This window comes from Hemicordylus capensis, chromosome 2 (genome assembly GCF_027244095.1).
Source record: "Hemicordylus capensis ecotype Gifberg chromosome 2, rHemCap1.1.pri, whole genome shotgun sequence".
Lineage (NCBI taxonomy): Eukaryota > Metazoa > Chordata > Lepidosauria > Squamata > Cordylidae > Hemicordylus > Hemicordylus capensis.
The window spans coordinates 14,343,286-14,360,411 of NC_069658.1; the positions used below are offsets into that span (position 1 = coordinate 14,343,286).

Consider the following 17,126-nt stretch of genomic DNA (forward strand, 5'->3'; position numbering starts at 1 on the left):
AACATAAGTTGAAATGCTGTTGTGGTAGACTCAGCCTAAAGCACAAAAGTCTACTTGGTGGCAGCAGTTAAACTAGTAAATTGTCAAAGAGATCCACGTCTCATAGTAGCACAGTGGGGTGGATCCTCCACACATGGTGGCAAGTGGTGGGATAGGCAGCTATGCCTCCACAGCTTGTCTTAATGTGACACCTTGAAATGTGTTTAAAATTATAAGACAGGATATTTTTATATTTAAACAAACATCATTAGCACGTTCTTAAAATAATGAAGAAAGGTAATCTGCACATTGTAATTAGCATCATAAATCTAAGATGATGACACTATTCACATACACATAAGCAATATAAAACACTCAATTAACGATAGCTCTGATAATTAAATTCAAGGGCAATGTCCACCCAAGTCATCTGTTACACTTAATTTCATTGCCCAGAAGCTGAGCATGAACAAAAAGATTTACACAAAACCATCAACATTCACATTCTATTTTACTGATCTCCTGGTTTGAACGATAAATGACAAGTCTTAGTTCAATCTTTAATGCACAATAGTCTTCATAATTTAAAACTATTGGCAGTCTGTACTCAGAGGAGGATTTTAAAAAGCCTCCCTAGAAGCTGAATTACTTCTCACATTAAAGCAGGAATTACTAGAGCATCTGGTGAATCTTGAATTATGGCCATCTGTGCTCAATCAGCTATATGGCTAAGTAGATTTTGAGTTGAGTGTTCCTTAGCTATTGTATTTCTAAAAAACAAAGCACTAAAAATAGTGCTTAGTGGATTCTGCTTCACCTGAAATCATCCATTCATTCTGTATAGTCATGTGTTAGAACTATCTTTGTTGCTCGGTTCGTTGACCAGATCCTCTCAAGTCTATGTTTCTTAAACTGCTTCCCCCTAGCCCACTCTCAAAAGTAAGGTTAAGTTTGTGATTATAATCTAAGCCACGTTTTCTGGAGCTGGCTGCTTTGGACAAGAGTTATAGTTTTTGTCACAGCATACCTATTTTATAGTTCTGTTAAAATAAACTAAAGTTAAGTTTGATCATTTTAAAGTTTTGCTTATATAGGAACTACTGCAATGACATGCAATCTTATGTGTTAATCAGTTGAGCCTATTTACATGGAGTGAGATGTCAATGTTTCGAGTAACTTAATGTTACTGTTTAATGTTTTTATGATTGTTTTATAATTGCTTGTTAGCCACTTTAAATTTTTTTTTGTAAAAGAAAGGTAGGATTTAATTTAGGTAGGTTGATAGATTTTTTCTAAACCATGTGCAAATTGTATTAGACTGCACTTGTTTTTACCGTGAAGATTGGGACCCACAGGTAGGCTATTCCTGACCTGGACCCAAAATGGGTCTCACTAGCATCCCACCATGATTTTCTTCCTCCCACTTTAGGATATTTTTTTAAAAGCATGAGAGGGGACAGGAGACAGAGAAAAAGAGGAAGGCTAATCTATAGGGTTTTTATTTTTTTTTTTTAAAGCCCAATGTTGCAAGTTACATTTGAAGTTGGATCTCAGGAGCCTGAAAAGGTTAAAGGGTTGTCTTTAATTCTCCCCATCCATTACTGGCATCACTCACTTGCTACAAAAAGTCATGTTAAGATCTGCTTTATGGGAGGAAGCTTGTTACACATTTGTGACATACCCCCTTCCCAGCAGTAGTCCATTATTCAGTCTTGACTAAAGTGTGGACACTACAACCCAGGTGTAACTGATGCTGAGTTCCAAGTGACTTGAACATCATTAATAACATGAGACATAGCTCTTTGTAGAATTCCTTGAAAGGTCTATGCGCCACTTCTGGTCTTCTAAGGTCATAGAAATATAAGTGCTTTATCTGCCTCCTGGCCATAGGATAAATAGTGCCATGATGAAGGTGTGCCTTCAGCATGCCACCTGTACAAGGTGCCAAGTTGTCTGGCTACTGTAGGATTACAAAACCTAGTAGTGTAACAGACACTATTATTCACAGGCTTTCTCAGTAATGAAACAAACGTCTTTTAAAGGTAATAGATGAAAGCTCATTTTCGTAGTTAGTACCCAATCTGTAGCACTTTGAATAATGGTTTAGGCTGTGGTTGACATCCAGACTAATGAAACACATGCTACAGAAGAGCAGTTTTAATTGATCTCCCCTTTCCTCTGAAGGTGTCATGGCTCAGACATCAGAATCAGAAGAATCAGAGCAGGAGGACTCGCCTGCTAGTGAGCCACAGCAACAAGAATTGGCAGAGAAACCAGACTCTGGAGCTGAAGATTCTCAACAGCTGCCAGACTTGGTTTCTGATGAGGAAGAGCCTGGGATTTCCCCTGTATTGAGACGATGTATCAAGAGGCAGGCTCAGTGGGACTCACGCAGGTGCAGGAGATCACAAGAAAGAAAGCCAAACTGCTGACTCAGGGAAGCCTGATTGGTTGCTGGTTCTGTGGAACCATATATATTCAACAGTCTCTCATGGCTGAGTTGCTGTTTGTAACTTCACTGGCAGCTTATAGTGTGCTCTTGCATAGTATATATTTTCCGTGTTCCAGTTTGTCTTGTCTGTACTTCCCTGCATTGTTCCCTTAATTCCTTGTTCTGTGTCCTTCACTTGTTTCATTCCTTGTTTTGTCTTTTCCTTCCACTTATTACTCAGTTATTGTTAGAGTGGGGTACCTAGTTTCAGTTCAGGGGACTTTATTCATTTACTGTTTTCTTTGCAAGCCTTTTATTTTCCTTCATCCAGTTTTGTTGCTGCTTTCTGTTTACTTTCATGGGGTTGTAAATCCTGTATGGTTAGCCGGGCTATCAGTTCATGACAGAAGCCCACTGTGATTCCTGAAAGTATGTCCCTGAGGGCTGTGTGACACTCAGGGTTGTATTTTCATTACTGTAACAGGGATGCCTAGATGTTGACGACAATCCCCAGAATCCCCAGACAGAGGTCATTGTGGCCGGGGATGATGGGAGTTGTAGTCAGCAGCATCTGGGAATCCCTGTTACAGGAAATACTGGTCCTAATGGACTTCAGAGGGTAGGGGAGATTGAGGAAAATTCTCCTATAGCATGTGCAGTGTGTTTGGTGCAGCAGCACTTTTTAGTCTGGGTATCAGCCATTGCATTTTTTCCTCCTTAGCTCAATGCAGACAGCCCACTCAATAAACAGCAAGCCACTAAGCTCAACTTGGCTTCCCCTTCAGGTAGGTGCCCTTGGCCACTGCCCAGCTCGCATGCCCTTAAGGCTGGTCTTGTGTATTCTCCAAGAGTGTGGATGTGTAGGTGGAAGCTACAGTCTCAAAAAATATGGATTTTTAAAGAAAAAAATATAGCACCAAGAAAAGAAATACGAACACAAGAAAGTCTTATCACAGAGGTGGCAACATGAAATAGAGCAATAAGTATAGGTTTTAGAGGTTAAGCTAAGCTCAGAATGAAAGCATCTTGTGAAGAATTCTGGAGACTAGACTAACAGATGTTAAAAAGTCATTGGAATCACAGCAAGGATTTATTCAGCTTTCAAGTATGATGAACCATGTTAAACAGGTTACATTTTCTCTGTTGTTCCAAGAACAGCCTCAGGGAGTCACAGATAAATGATTGATTGGGGGAGGAATTATGGACTTTGAAGATACTGGAGCAACAAAACCCAGATTCAAGCAGAACTTCTGCTGTGGCATCAAATTTGTGAAAGAAAGAAACACTAAAAGTAGAGAGTGCTTCTTATCATATAGGAAGGACTTGGCAGGAAAAAGACACAAATGAGTCACACACGTATCTCATTCAAAACCATTAAGCAGAATAAAAGATAGGCAGCTATTAACTATGCATGCGACACACCATGAGGTACATTTTTAGGCAACTATGTAGTTTCTATCCAGAATCTTGTTGGAGGGGAAAAGAATGTCTGACCATCTTTTGGACATTTGATACATTCTCTGCTATCACAAATCCTTAGCAACAGTGGTTTTCAAAATGTATTCCTAGGGTTCAAGGAACCCTAGATTCCTTGAAAAGGTCATTGAAGTTTCTTGATAAGATCAAAAATAGAGCATAGGCTTTCCTGAAAGACAGCATGCCTGTAGTTACTGATCTCCTCCCTACAATATGCAGCCACAGAGAAGTGTGAGTTGTGTTCCGGGGCACAGAGGCACCCTCTTGGCTGGCAATAGTGGGGCCTCACAGGACAGGTTGTGACCTTACATGAATTAAGATTGCACAGCAGAATCCTCTGTTGTGTACAGGGGTTCCATAGAGGAAACTTGATGGATAAATTATTGTGGAAAGAGTTCCTTGCAGGTAGAAATTTTGAGAACCATTGCCTTTGAAAATTATACATCAAGCAGTTCAAACCATCAAAAATATGTTCCATAGGCTCACAATCTCCCATTGAAGGACCCATGGCTCCATATGCATCTATGACAATCATACTTCTCTTATGCAACAAACCATTTACTTATCCCATACAGTGGGGTACAGATTATAGTGCACTTTCCCAACATGTTATTAATCACCCTTTTAAAATTCAAGATAAGCAATACTAGTTGCCATCCACACCACACAGTTGCCAATTTTAAACTGGCATTAGTAACTGTAATTAATAACTAGCTAGGGTCTACACAGAGCACAGGCCTGTGCAAATATTCTATCTCAATGTGTTGACACCAAACCATCTGCACCTTGCCCCAGGCCCTGTGTGGAGACAGCTGCTCTTAGTGCTTGCTTCCATGCAGAGCAGTCTTCTGAACAGCACCAGAGAGGGCTGTTAAGGGGATTCCCCACCACAAGAAGCACATGGGATGGCACACACAGAACACCAGGAAACGTCCTCCCTGCTCTTTCCCCATATAACTCTGTAGGGAAATGCCTAGGAAGGACTACATTTCCCAGTGTTCCATGTATACCATCCTGTGCGCATTCCTCTGACTGTGGATCCCTTGAACAGCACCCTCAGAAGACCATTCTGCGGAGAAAAGCACTGGAAATGGTTGCCCCCACAAGGGGCCATGTGCAAATGATTCAGCTTCAACACTTTGAGGCTGAATCTTTGCACAGGCCTATAATATATTGCACATCAAAATTTAATCCAGGACACATGAAGCTGAATAAGCTTTACCTGAGTTAATATTCAAATTTTAGCAATAGGAAATTCAAGTATCTTTCCTGCGGAATTTAGGATGAAGCTAGTTTAAATATTTTGTAGAAGGCTTGTATTTACCTGATGATCCTCTGAGCAGCATACTGATGAAGTGAGCGGAACTGTGCTGACATATTGGCTAAAGCTGCCAAACAATTTGTATGAAGGTATTTGTCCTGTTGGAGATGAGGAGGGGAAAAAACACACACACATCAAACTATCCTTTCCGTATACAGCAAGACCTGTCAAAAGGAAATCACCCAGCAGCCTAACATCCGTTTACCGGAGATGAAATTGCAATAAAGACAAACCAAGCTTGTACTCTAGTTTCAGGGGTAAGCACTGGAGATAATCTCATACAATCGTGGCTCAGTACACTTGGCCTTTTATGGAGGTTTCACTGCATATTTTTTTACATGTTTAATTCTAGTCAAACACAAAAGTGTGCACTTTGGTTTACTTTTCACTCTTTAAAAAATTTTAGTTTATAGGAAATACACATCAAACAACTGCCACGGAGCTTATAACAAATTTATTTCCATAATTAGATGTAAACTGATACTCATATTCCAAATAAAGGATGTCCATCTTTCATTAGAATTAGTGACATGGTACACCTCTATTAAAAATGGGAATTTTGAAACATTTCCATTCTTTGTTTAGCATTCCAATAAACTCTAAAAGCAATAAGTTGAACAAAGTGGCTGACATCCTGACTAAATTTAGATGAGGAAGTCCTATTGAAATTAAAAGGACAAGTTAGACATTGAAGTACATTAAGTTAGGATGATTCTTTCACTATATTGTAATTTTTCTGTTTTGCTTTATTTCCTCTCTTCCCCCCCCTTGTCATTTATAATAATAGTACTAACACCACCACCTCCAATACAATGATAATTAAAAAAAATATTACTCATTTATATTTTGTTAATTCTGACATTAACGCATAATTCCACATTTTGGTTTAACCATTTATTCACTTTCAAACTGTGTTGCTTTCAATATTCTTCACATAGAACTCTAGCTGCAAAAACCATGCAGAATACTGCTTCACAGAAGTTATTTTTTTAACCTCATTCACTTTGAGCTATGGACAAGGGCACAGCTCACTCTAAGTGAAATCACTCAGTGGACGAGCATATGAACTGCTAGAAGAGACCTCTTGCTAAGACACTGGAGAGCTACTGCCAATGGTAAGCAATATCAAATTAAATGGACTAGTGGTTTGACACTAAAGTAATTTTGTATGTTCAACAGGGGGGGAAATATAAACTTATAGAAATTGAACTTATCCATCATTCTTGTTAAATATCTCCAGCACAATGTTACTATAAATGATAAATGAAATCTCCAACAATTTGGGCTGTAGCTCTTATTTATTGAGTTAACCATTTATTGAGTGACATTTTGAAAATATATCCCCCTTAGATCTCTTTGTATGAATACACTGAATTTTTATTTTTCCTTTCTCACAACATAATTTTCTCTCTAACATTGTCATTTGTTGGAATCATAGTTCATGATAGAGGAAAGCTACAAATCTGTTTTATGAAAAATCAGCCCAACATACAACTCTTACCCTTGTTCTGGTCATGTTGTACTGAATAGTTCTTATTACAACAAGTATCAGAAGACTTCCCAATGAAATTTCTGTTAACACGCGTTCTGCGTACCAAGTGATATTTTTCAATATCTGTAAAGAGAAGAGAAAATCTCATTATGCTTCACCTGTAAAAATCATTTGCCCTGACCGTAACTGTGCAGTAATTGTGCACCTTTTGAAGTAGTTCACTTATATTTTATGTGGGGGAGGGGGGGAGGAGAGAACAACTGTCCCTAGTCAGCCTTGCAGAGCACCTTTCGACTGGTTGTTGCTGATGCTGTGTGTGTGTGTGTGTGTGTGTGTGTGTAGTTTGTAAGTCAGGGAAGTATTTCTTAAACTTTTTGCCAAGTAAATTATTTAGAGAACTTTTTTTGTTGAAAAGTAATATATATTTTTATAGTATTCCACACGTTTTAAAATTACACCTCCAGCATTCTCTAGACTGATCTTTTTTTAGAAGGAAAGAGATTAAACCAGGTTTTATGCAGAATTATATTTGGTCTCTTCAAAGTGTTTAGAGAGCTTGACATATTCAGCAGCTCAAACTTTACAGAGAAATAAAAGTGTCAGATTTAATTTGAATATTTGCATATGATTCAATTCAAAAATTTTGTAACATGCATTCACATCACAGACTATATTTTTACTTCCAAAACATACAGGGGAGCAGTTCTGCAATGAGATACTATTGCCAACATGGCAACTCAAGTTTAGAATAGTACTTAGTACCAAGAAAAAATAATCTAGGACCACAATTTGCAAAAGAGATGCAGCTCCACAAGCACGTGCACGTACCTTTCAGATACTTCTTTTCTAAACAGCCTGTCCTGCGCGAAGCCCAGGAAGGGTTCCGTTTGACCTCTTTGGTCAAGGGGCCGGGCTTCGGCCAGGATTGACCGATCCCGGCCCCATCCTCCATTTTCCATTCTCTCTTCAGTTGGGGTCAGGCAATCACAGGAGAAGCGGCTTTCCCCTCCCTCCCTCCCCGGTGCAGAGCGGGTCTAGCGACTGGCCGCCTGAGGGGGCCGAGTAGGAATTTTTTGCTCCCAACGCATTGGCCACTGTTGGGGGTTTTTTCGCCTACTCCGTTCTGTGTCCTGGGTGCGTATTTAGAGTTAGGTCAACCACAATGGCAGGAACAGTGCGGGCGGGGTGGCAATTTGAGGGTTAGAACATCGGTGAGCACCCTTGGATATGTAAAAGGGGTGATTGGTTAATCGCTCCTTTGTAGCCTGTGCGGCACGGGGAGAATGATTGCCATGAACCCTGCTTCAGGACTTCTCTAACCTTTGGGCTGTGCGGTCCGGGGTGGACGAATGCCTAGAAGTATCCAGACCCTCTCTTACAGAAGGGGGGGTTGGCTTTGAAGGAATTGGGTGGGATGTACCTGCCCATTCCCGAGCCAGGGTGTCTCCCCCCCAGTAGGGTGCTGGGTAGGATTTCAGAGTTCTGACCTGCTTCTATTGGCCCGCACTGTTCTTTAAGGGTGATTAATCACCTGGTGTTCCAGTCTGCCATGCTGTGTGTAATAGTTAACAAAGTTGTGGCCCTTTTCCTCTATACTGAGTCTATGTTTTCTTGAGCTGGGGTCTGGGGATAATGTTTTATTTTTGTTTTAAAATGTTTTAAATTGTTAGCTGTTTTATTGTTTTAATTTGTTTTAGCTTTTTACTGTTTTATAAGTTGTTTTAATTGTGAACCGCCCTGAGCCATTTCGGAAGGGCGGTATATAAATCAAATAAATAAATAAATAAATAAATAAAAAATAAACAAAATGACAGCACTTTCTGGAGAAAAACTAAGCTTAGTCTTTATAGAATCACAGAGGGTGCCGTGTTTGCCATCTTTGATGAAGGAAATCCAGAGCCATCCATACTCCGCTTGAAGACCTTCAGCAAGGGGGAGCTCTCCTCTAGGTAACTGGTCCCACTGTCTATCTGCTTTCGCCATTAAAAGGTTTCTCCTAATGTTCCACTGAAATCTGTCCTTCTGTCACTTAAGCCCATTAGGTCTAGTTCTCCCCTTTGGGACAGCAGACATGCAACAACCCTTCAGGTTTTTGAAGAGTGCTGTCATACCCATACCCACCTCCCAGCCCTGCCACAAGTCTTCTGTTCCAGTTCTTCAACCTTTCCTTATGCAGCTTGTTTGCTAGATCCTGACAACCTTTGTTGGCACCCTCTGCTCCAATTTATCTACTACATCCTTCTTAAAATACAGTGCCCAAAACTAGGCACAGTGCCTCACGTGAGGTCTGACTAGTATGCAATAAAGTAGAACCAACCATGTCAGGAATTGCTTGGATTGAAGCTGAGAGCCATATAAATTCTTTATACAGCTGCTCTGTGTGGCAGACTGCTGAAATACAACAGCCTTACCTGAACATACTGCTCTCAGGCCCTGGGCTGGCCTCACCAAGTTAGTGAATCCCTTCCTGAAGAGAAAGAATATGAGGAGTTCCTGCTTGGAACTAAGGCCTTGCCTCAGTTTCAGACAAAGTGCATGGTGTTCTACATTTTCTATTTGCCTGCTCAGCTTCAACTCATTGATGTCTTGATCCTGGTTATTTATTTACATTTATATCCCACTTTTTCCTCCGAGGAGCTCAGAGCCGTGTACAGGGTTATGTTTATCCTCACAACAAACCTGTGAGGTAGGTTAGGCTGAGAGATACATGACTGCCCCAGAGTCACCCAGTGAGTTTCATGGTTGAATGGAGATTCAAACCCAGGTCTTCTCAGTCCTAGTCCTGACCTCAGTCCTGACTTTAGAGTCTGTATTATTGACCAGTGGCTGTCCAAAGCCTAGGCTCCGACAAACTATTACTTCTTATGACCTGGAATCTATGGGTCTATTAATGCAGCCAAAAATTGCATTAGCCTATTTTGCAGCTGTATCACATTGCTGACTTATGCTCAGCTTCTGATCAACTACAACCCAGAAATCTATGTACTAATGCCAAGCCAGGTATCCTATCAATCTATGCAGCCTTGCCTCCCCCTATATTTTATGTTTTGTCCTTCATGCAGAACTTCATAATTGTCTGTTGATTTTTCAACAGACAATTGGATTTTCAGTCCAATTTGTCACTCAGAGTCATTTTGAATTTTATCCTTGTCTTCTGAGGTGTTTGCTATCCCTCTACCCAAAAGAGTTTGGTATCATCTGCAAATCTGGCCACCTTGCTGCTTACCCCTGCTTCGAGATCATTTATGAATAAATAAAAAAGCACCGGTCTCAGTACAGATCCCTGGGGGACCCCACTTCTTACTTCCATCCATTGTGAAGACTCTACATTTATGCATATCCTCTGTTTCCTGTCTTTCAACCAGTTAGCAATCCACACAAGTGCTTGTCCCCTTAGCCCATGACTGCTAAGTTTTCTCAGGAGTCTTTGATGAGGAACTCTGTCAAAAGCTTTTTGCAAGTCCACCTAGGTTTTCTACCTTGTTAAATTCTATCCCTTCTTTAACATACAGTGCTACTTCACCTCTAAGGTGCCCCTCCCTGTCCTTTCTATAGAGTTTATATCCAGGGATAACAGTGTCCCACTGGTTCTCACTGTTCCACCATGTTTCTGTTATGCCAACTATATCTATTTCTGCGTTAGCAACCAAGCACTCCAGCTCACCCATCTTGGCTCGGAGGCTTCTGGCATTGGCATATAAGCACCTATACGGTGAATCTCCCACCTGCTATCTTTCTTTGGACTCTTTGACCAGCTGGCACAGCCTTCTGTCTGCTCTTTATGTTGTTCTGCTCTGTCCCCTTCTGTTTTATCTGAATCCTTTGCACCCTCGCACTTTAAAGGATGGCATTTGCCAAACCGGATACTGCCCAGTTCCTGTCGCTTATTTTAAAAGCTGCTCTGCAAACTTTTTGATTTTAAGTGCCAGGAGTCTGGTTCCATCTTGGTTCAAGTGCAGCCCGTCCCTTTTGTAAAGGCCTCGCTTGCCCCAAAATATATCCAAATACCTGACAAATCTAAATCCCTCCTCCCGCCACCAACATCTCATCCACGCATTGAAACCCTTCAGCTCTGCCCATCTCACTGTACCTGCGCATGGAACAGGTAGCATTTCTGAGAATGCTACCTTGGGTGGCCTGGACTTCAATACTCTACCTATCAGCCTAAACTTTGCTTCCATGACCTCCCGACTACATTTCTCCACATTGTTGGTGCCGATGTGCACCACGACAACTGTCTCCTCCCCAGCACTGCCTAACAGTCTATCTAGATGCTCCATGATGTTTACAAACTTCGCACCAGGCAGGCAAGTCTCCGTGTAGTTAACACGTGGGTCACAAAGCTATCTCTCTATAAATCTAATGATTGAATCGCCCACTACAAGGAGGCCACCCCCTGCCAGGAGTATCCCCTGTGTGAGAGAATATGGGCTCATCTTCCATGGAAGGGCTCCCTTCTAAAGGATCATTTCCCTCTTCCTCAGACCGATGTCCTCCTTGCCCGAGACCTTCATTCTCCCTGACAGCAGAGGAGCTATCAGCCCTGGAGTGGAATGCCTCTACCACATCCCTGAAGGTCTCGTCCGCATGCCTCTTGGTCTCTGAGTTTCTCCAGATCCGCCACCTTGGTCTCAAGCGGACAAACTTGTTCCCTGAGAGCCAGGAGCTCCTTGCACCGAGCATACACCCATGACTTCTGCCCATGGAGCAAATAGTTATACATGTGACACTCTGTGCAATGCACTGGGAAGTGCCCCCTCCCCTGCTGACCTTCTATCTTCATACTGGTTTTGTTGGCTCTTTACAGTCTTTAGACATAGTTTATTAGGAGAAAAGGTCTCAGCTGTATTGGTCCGCTATTTAACTGTCCCAAATAGCCTTTCGCAAGAATATGAGGGAGGGCTCAGTACTTATATGAGGAAGGAATTTGTATTTACCTTCTCTTCTCCACTTGGCTGCTTGTTATCACAGGGATTTGTTCCAGGATCCCCTGCACACTTCCCGCTAAACTCCAGTGCTCTTGTTCGTTATGCTCTCGGGCCTCTTATGTAGAGAGTTGGCTTCAAACTGAGACAAAGGATGTGGCTCAAAGGAATGTGGGGCCTCCCACAGCCCTAGATGCCTCTACCCCCTCTCCAGGCAGCGACAAACAAAAACTGGATGCCACAGGAGTTTGCTAGCCCTGGCAAATGCTAGCCCTGGCAAATAACAAACACAGAAACTAGAACTTATTCCTTAAAGAGAAACCAGCCCCATAAAATCTCCCCTCCTCCTGTTAGTTAGTTTGAAAGGGGAAAAGGCTTGATGATGTTCTGTTTAGAAATGTTTGCTCACCTCCTGAAGTTGCTTCTGCTCTTCCCAGAGTAGGCTTCATGGGGAAAAGATTCACACAAAAGTTTGGAAAGAAGCATTTAATATTATGGACTGACTAGGATGATGTCACAGAAAATCTAGAAGGACTTTTTACAGCTGAAGCAGACTAACAGTAAGAAAAGGGGGATGTGGGAGGCAAGGAAACCACTGGTGAGAATATGGTGAGCAGAGGTCAGTTACCACTCTGCTCAAATTGGATTTGTAATTCCCAAATTGGACTTTTAAGTGAATCAAATTTTGGCAGGCTTTTCAAAATAAAAGAAGATGGAGAAAGACAGGCAGGGGGATCCTTCAGACATTGAGGGTAGCAAAAAAGTAGTCTTGGGTCTTAGTTACTATCAACTTGTAAGGAGTAAAAAATAAAGTTGCTCGTTTGTAATTTTGCTTCTGCTATGGATAGAATTTTGAATTGAAGAAGGAGTTATCCACAAAAGAGAGAAGTCTTGCAATGAGGCAGAATGACACCTTTCCTCTTGCTTAACTCTGCCCCCAAAAATTCTTCCCTAGCATCTGGCTAGGAACTTGAATGTATGAGAACTTAGTCAAAACTAGCTGACCCCACACGGAGCATCTATGCGCTAGTTGGGGCCAAACTGGTTTTAAAACTGCTTTTAAAATTTTTCAACTTGCCACTTGCCCCTTGCCCATTTGCTCTCCCCTCAACCAACCTTCAGCCCCAGCTTGCTCTTCCCCCAGAACATCTGCATGCTTTCTCCGTTTCTCAATCCCTCCCTCCTGGTCCTTGTGCCACCTCCCCCCCGCCCCAGCCACCTCCTGTCCTTCGGGATGGCAGGAGATACGACAAAATCTTCTCCCTCCCCACCCCACCTACCCCTGCCCCGGGATGCGGACGGGCGACTGGGCGATGCGGACAGGCGACGTGGATGGGAGACTGGGCGACGCGGACGGGAGACTGGGCGACGGGGCGCACTTGGGTTTCGGCAGGGCGACGGAAGGCTCCCTCACTCGACACCCTACCTCATTTGGCCTTCCTCCCTTTGCTCTCCTCCCATGCATCTATCGTTTTCCTTCCCTGCTCAGCCTCCCGTCCTGACTCCCCCTGCCTTAAGCTGCCCTATGGGCAGCGGGGAGGATGGGCAGTCACAGGGTGCTGGCAGCGGAGATGGTGGCGATAGCTCCAACAATGCCAGTTGTATGGGCATGCTGGGCCCGCCGCCGCCTCATCCGCCAGCTAGCTCCTCTGCCAGGGCCTCCTGCTGCCTCCCGCCTGCCCCCCTCCTTGCCGCCACCATTATTTCTCCCCGCTGCTAAGTCTTCCCGGCCAGCAAGGCTTCACCTGCCGCCTCCTCCTCTGGCCGCCCGCCTACCCCCCTCTCCTCACCGCCACCATTATTTTTCTCCACCACGCATCCTAGGGTAATTTAACCTGAGACTGTGAAGAGACTACACTGGAGAAATGAGGGCACAGTTCTGAAGTAATGCATTTAATTCACTGTGCTTCACTTGCTGCAGATAGTTCTATAAGAGATGGGCAGAATCCACTCCTGCATGACCTAATTATTTACAGGAATTCATGTAGTCCACTAATGTGTTTTAAATTTACAAAGCAAGAGTGCATGATCAGTGTCTCATAACAGTTGAAGTATCCACAGTTATTTATTTATGTATGTTACATATTTTTATATGGCCCAAAACTTACATCTCTGGGTGGTTTACAACAAGATAAAAACAACATTAAAACATTAATTAAAAACAAAAACAAGAAATTTAAAACACAATTTTAAATGTTTAAAACAAAACAACATTAAAAACAATCAAAACAGTATCAGTTAAACGCCTGGGTGAACAGATGTGTATTTAAAGACTTTTTTAAAATGGTCAGAGATGGGGAGGATCTTATTTCACTAGGGAGCACATTCCAAAGCCTTGGGGAAGCAACGGAGAAGGCCCGTCCCTGAGTAGCCACCAGACGAGCTGGTGGCAAATGCAAACGGACGTCTTCTGATGATCTCAATGGGCGGTGGGGTTCATAAAGAATGTAAGTTATGAACTGGGACCAGACTGAGGCACCAGCCTCCCCCAACCAAGTCTCTGTAATATATACCAAGCCAGCCCCTGGTGTTTTTAAGTTGTTTAAGAAGAGAGCATAGTCAGGATCTCTTAGATTAGTCAGGATCCCTTAACTAATCTAAGAGATCCTGACTATGCTCTCTTCCTAAACAACTTAAAAACACCAGGGGCTGACTTGGTATGTATTATAGAGACTTGGTTGGGGGAGGCTGGTGCCTTAGTCTGGTCCCAGTTTCTCCCTTGAGGGTACTCTGTTGAGAAGCAGGTGAGGGGACGTGGATGGGGAGGCAGAGTGGCTGTGGTCTATAACAATATCTCCCTTACCGGGAACCCTGTCGAAGTGTCTGACCATACTGAATGTGTGTATTTAAGTTTGTGGACCAGGGATAGACTGGGGCTTCTGTTGGTGTACCAATCACCCTGCTGCCCAACAGAGTCCTTAACTGAGCTCACGGACTTGGTCTCTGGTTTGGCGCAGGAGTCCCCAGGCTTGTGGTGGTGGGGGGGGGGGGACTTCAATGTTTCCTTTGGGACCAATCTATCTGGGGCGGCCCAGGAGTTCACAGTGGCCATGACAACTATGGGCCTATCCCAAGTGGTCTTGGGACCAACGCGTGTTGTTGGTCACACACTTGATCTTGTCTTTCACTCTGATCAGGGTGGTGTTCCGTGGGTGGGAACTCCTGTAATTTCCCCATTGTCATGGACAGACCACCATCTGGTTAAGGTTGGACTTACGACCACATCCCACCTCTGCAGGGCTGAGGGACCTATTAGGATGGTTCACCCAAGAAGGTTATTGGATCCAGTAGGATTCCAAGAAGACTTGGAAGGATGTAATGTTGGCTCTGCCAGTGATCCTGTTGATGTCCTGGTGGAGAAATGAAATGAGCTCCTAAGCATCCTCTCCAAACCGCTTCGAAATTGGCCCCTTTGTATACGGAAGATCTACAGGGGCTGAAGCTGAAAGGTAAAAGATTGGAGCACAAGTGGAGAGACTTGAATTTGACAGATAGCACTTACAGATTACAACACAGAGTGCATTTGAAGGTCTATGCTCAGGCAATAAGTGCAGAAAAGAAACGATTCCTTTCTGCACATATTGTGTCTGCAAGCTCATGTCTGGTCGAGTTGTCCAGGGTTGCGAGAGCACTAGTATGTGCCCCTCCTTCCCTGAATCAGAATCTGGAACCATCAATTACCTGATGTGACATTTTAAATGAGTTTTTAATGGACAAAATCTCTCCTATTCGGGCCAACTTACACTCACACCCCACAATTACTGCAGTGTCTGATGAGGAGGTATCCAGTGATGACTCTTGTGTGGTTAGGCTGGATCAGTTCCAGTTTGTGACTCCTGAGGATGTAGACAAGCTGCTTGGAAAGGCACGGCCTACCACCTGTTCTCTTGATCCCTGCCCGACATGGCTTATATTATCTGGCAGGGTGGTTGTTGTAGAAGGCCTGGTAGAGATTATAAATGCTTCTCTGAGGGAGGGCAGGATGCCTCCTTGCCTTAAGGAGCCAATTATTAGACCTCTTCTAAATAAACCTGTGTTAGATCCCACAGAGTAAAGCAACTATAGGCCTGTCTCCAACCTTCCTTGGTTGGGCAAGTTGACTGAGAGAGCGGTGATTTCTCAGCTCCAAGCAGTCTTAGAGGAAACTGATTATCTACACCAATTTCAGACTGGGTTTTGGGGAGGCTATGGGGTAGAGACTGCCTTGGTCAGCCTGATGGATTATTTCCAATTGGGAATCAACAGAGGTAGTGTGACTGTTGATCCTTTTGGATCTCTTGGTGGCTTTCAATACTATCAACCATAGTATCCTCCTGGAACATCTGGGGGGGGTGGTGGTGGGGAAGCACTGCTTTGTGGTGGTTCCACTCCTACCTCTCAGGCAGGTTCCAAGTAGTGTCCCTTGGAGCTTGCTGTTCTTCAAAATCTGAACTTTCGTATGGTGTCCCTCAGGGTTTCATATTGTCTCTGATGAAACCGCAGGGAGAGATCATCAGGAGATTTGGTGCAGGGTGTTATCAGTATGTTGACGACACCCAAATCTATTTCTCCATGTCAACATCATTGGGAGAAGGTATAACCACCTAAATGCCTGCCTGGAGACAGTAATGGGCTAGATGATGGATAAACTGAGGCTTAATTCTGTAGGACGGAGATATGTATTGATCGAGGTCGGAACTTGGGAAACAATTTTGATCTGCCAGTTCTGGATGGGGCCACACTTCCTCAGAAGGAACAGGTACGTAGTCTAGGGATGCTTCTGGATCCAACCTCTCTCTGGGGCCCCAGGTTGAGGTGGCGACCAGAAAAGCCTTCTATCAGCTTCGGCTGATATGCCAGCTGCATCCGTTTCTTGAGATAAATTACCCCCAAACAGTGGTACATATGCTGGTAACCTCCAGACTTGACTACTGCAATGTGCTCTATGTGGGGCTGCCTTTGTATGTAGTTTGGAAACTGCAGTTGGTACAGAATGCGGTAGCCAGGTTGGTCTGTGGGTCATCTCAGAGGGACCATATTACTCCTGTATTGCAAGAAGTACACTGGCTACCAATAAGTTTCTGGGCAAAATACAAAGTGCTGGTTATAACCTATACAGCCTTAAATTACTTAGGCCCTGGGTATTTAAGAGAACGTCTTCTCCATGATGAACCCCACACCCATTAAGATAATCTGGAGGGGTTCGTCCACAGTAGCCACCAGCTCGTCTGGTGGCTACACAGGGATGGGGCTTTTCCATTGCTGCCACTAGGCTTTGGAATGTGCTCCCTGTTGAAATAAGAGCCTCCCCAACTTTTAAAAAGTTAATCAAGACACATCTGTTCACCCAGGCTTTTAATTAGACTTACTGTTTTTAAATACATATTTTTAAACCTTGTTTTAAGTTTTAAATTGTTTTAATGTTTAAATTTTCTTTTGTGTTTTTACTGTAAACCGCCCAGAGACGCTGGTTTTGGGTGGTATAGAAAATAAACTAACATTAGAAGGGAATTGCTGGATCAG

The 17,126-nt window shown here is 43.3% G+C and overlaps 1 protein-coding gene across 6 annotated transcripts in view; it reads right to left on the bottom strand.

The window, feature by feature from the left end:
- DYM (dymeclin) overlaps positions 1 to 17,126 on the bottom strand; it is a 292,392-nt gene that overhangs the window by 125,014 nt on the left and 150,252 nt on the right. For all 6 annotated transcript variants that reach the window (XM_053297362.1, XM_053297363.1, XM_053297361.1 and 3 more), the window contains 2 exons: positions 6,709 to 6,822; positions 5,211 to 5,305 (listed from right to left, as the gene is read on the bottom strand). In XM_053297362.1, the coding sequence (XP_053153337.1) occupies positions 5,211 to 5,305; positions 6,709 to 6,822 (209 nt within the window). The remainder of the gene's footprint in view (positions 1 to 5,210; positions 5,306 to 6,708; positions 6,823 to 17,126) is intronic.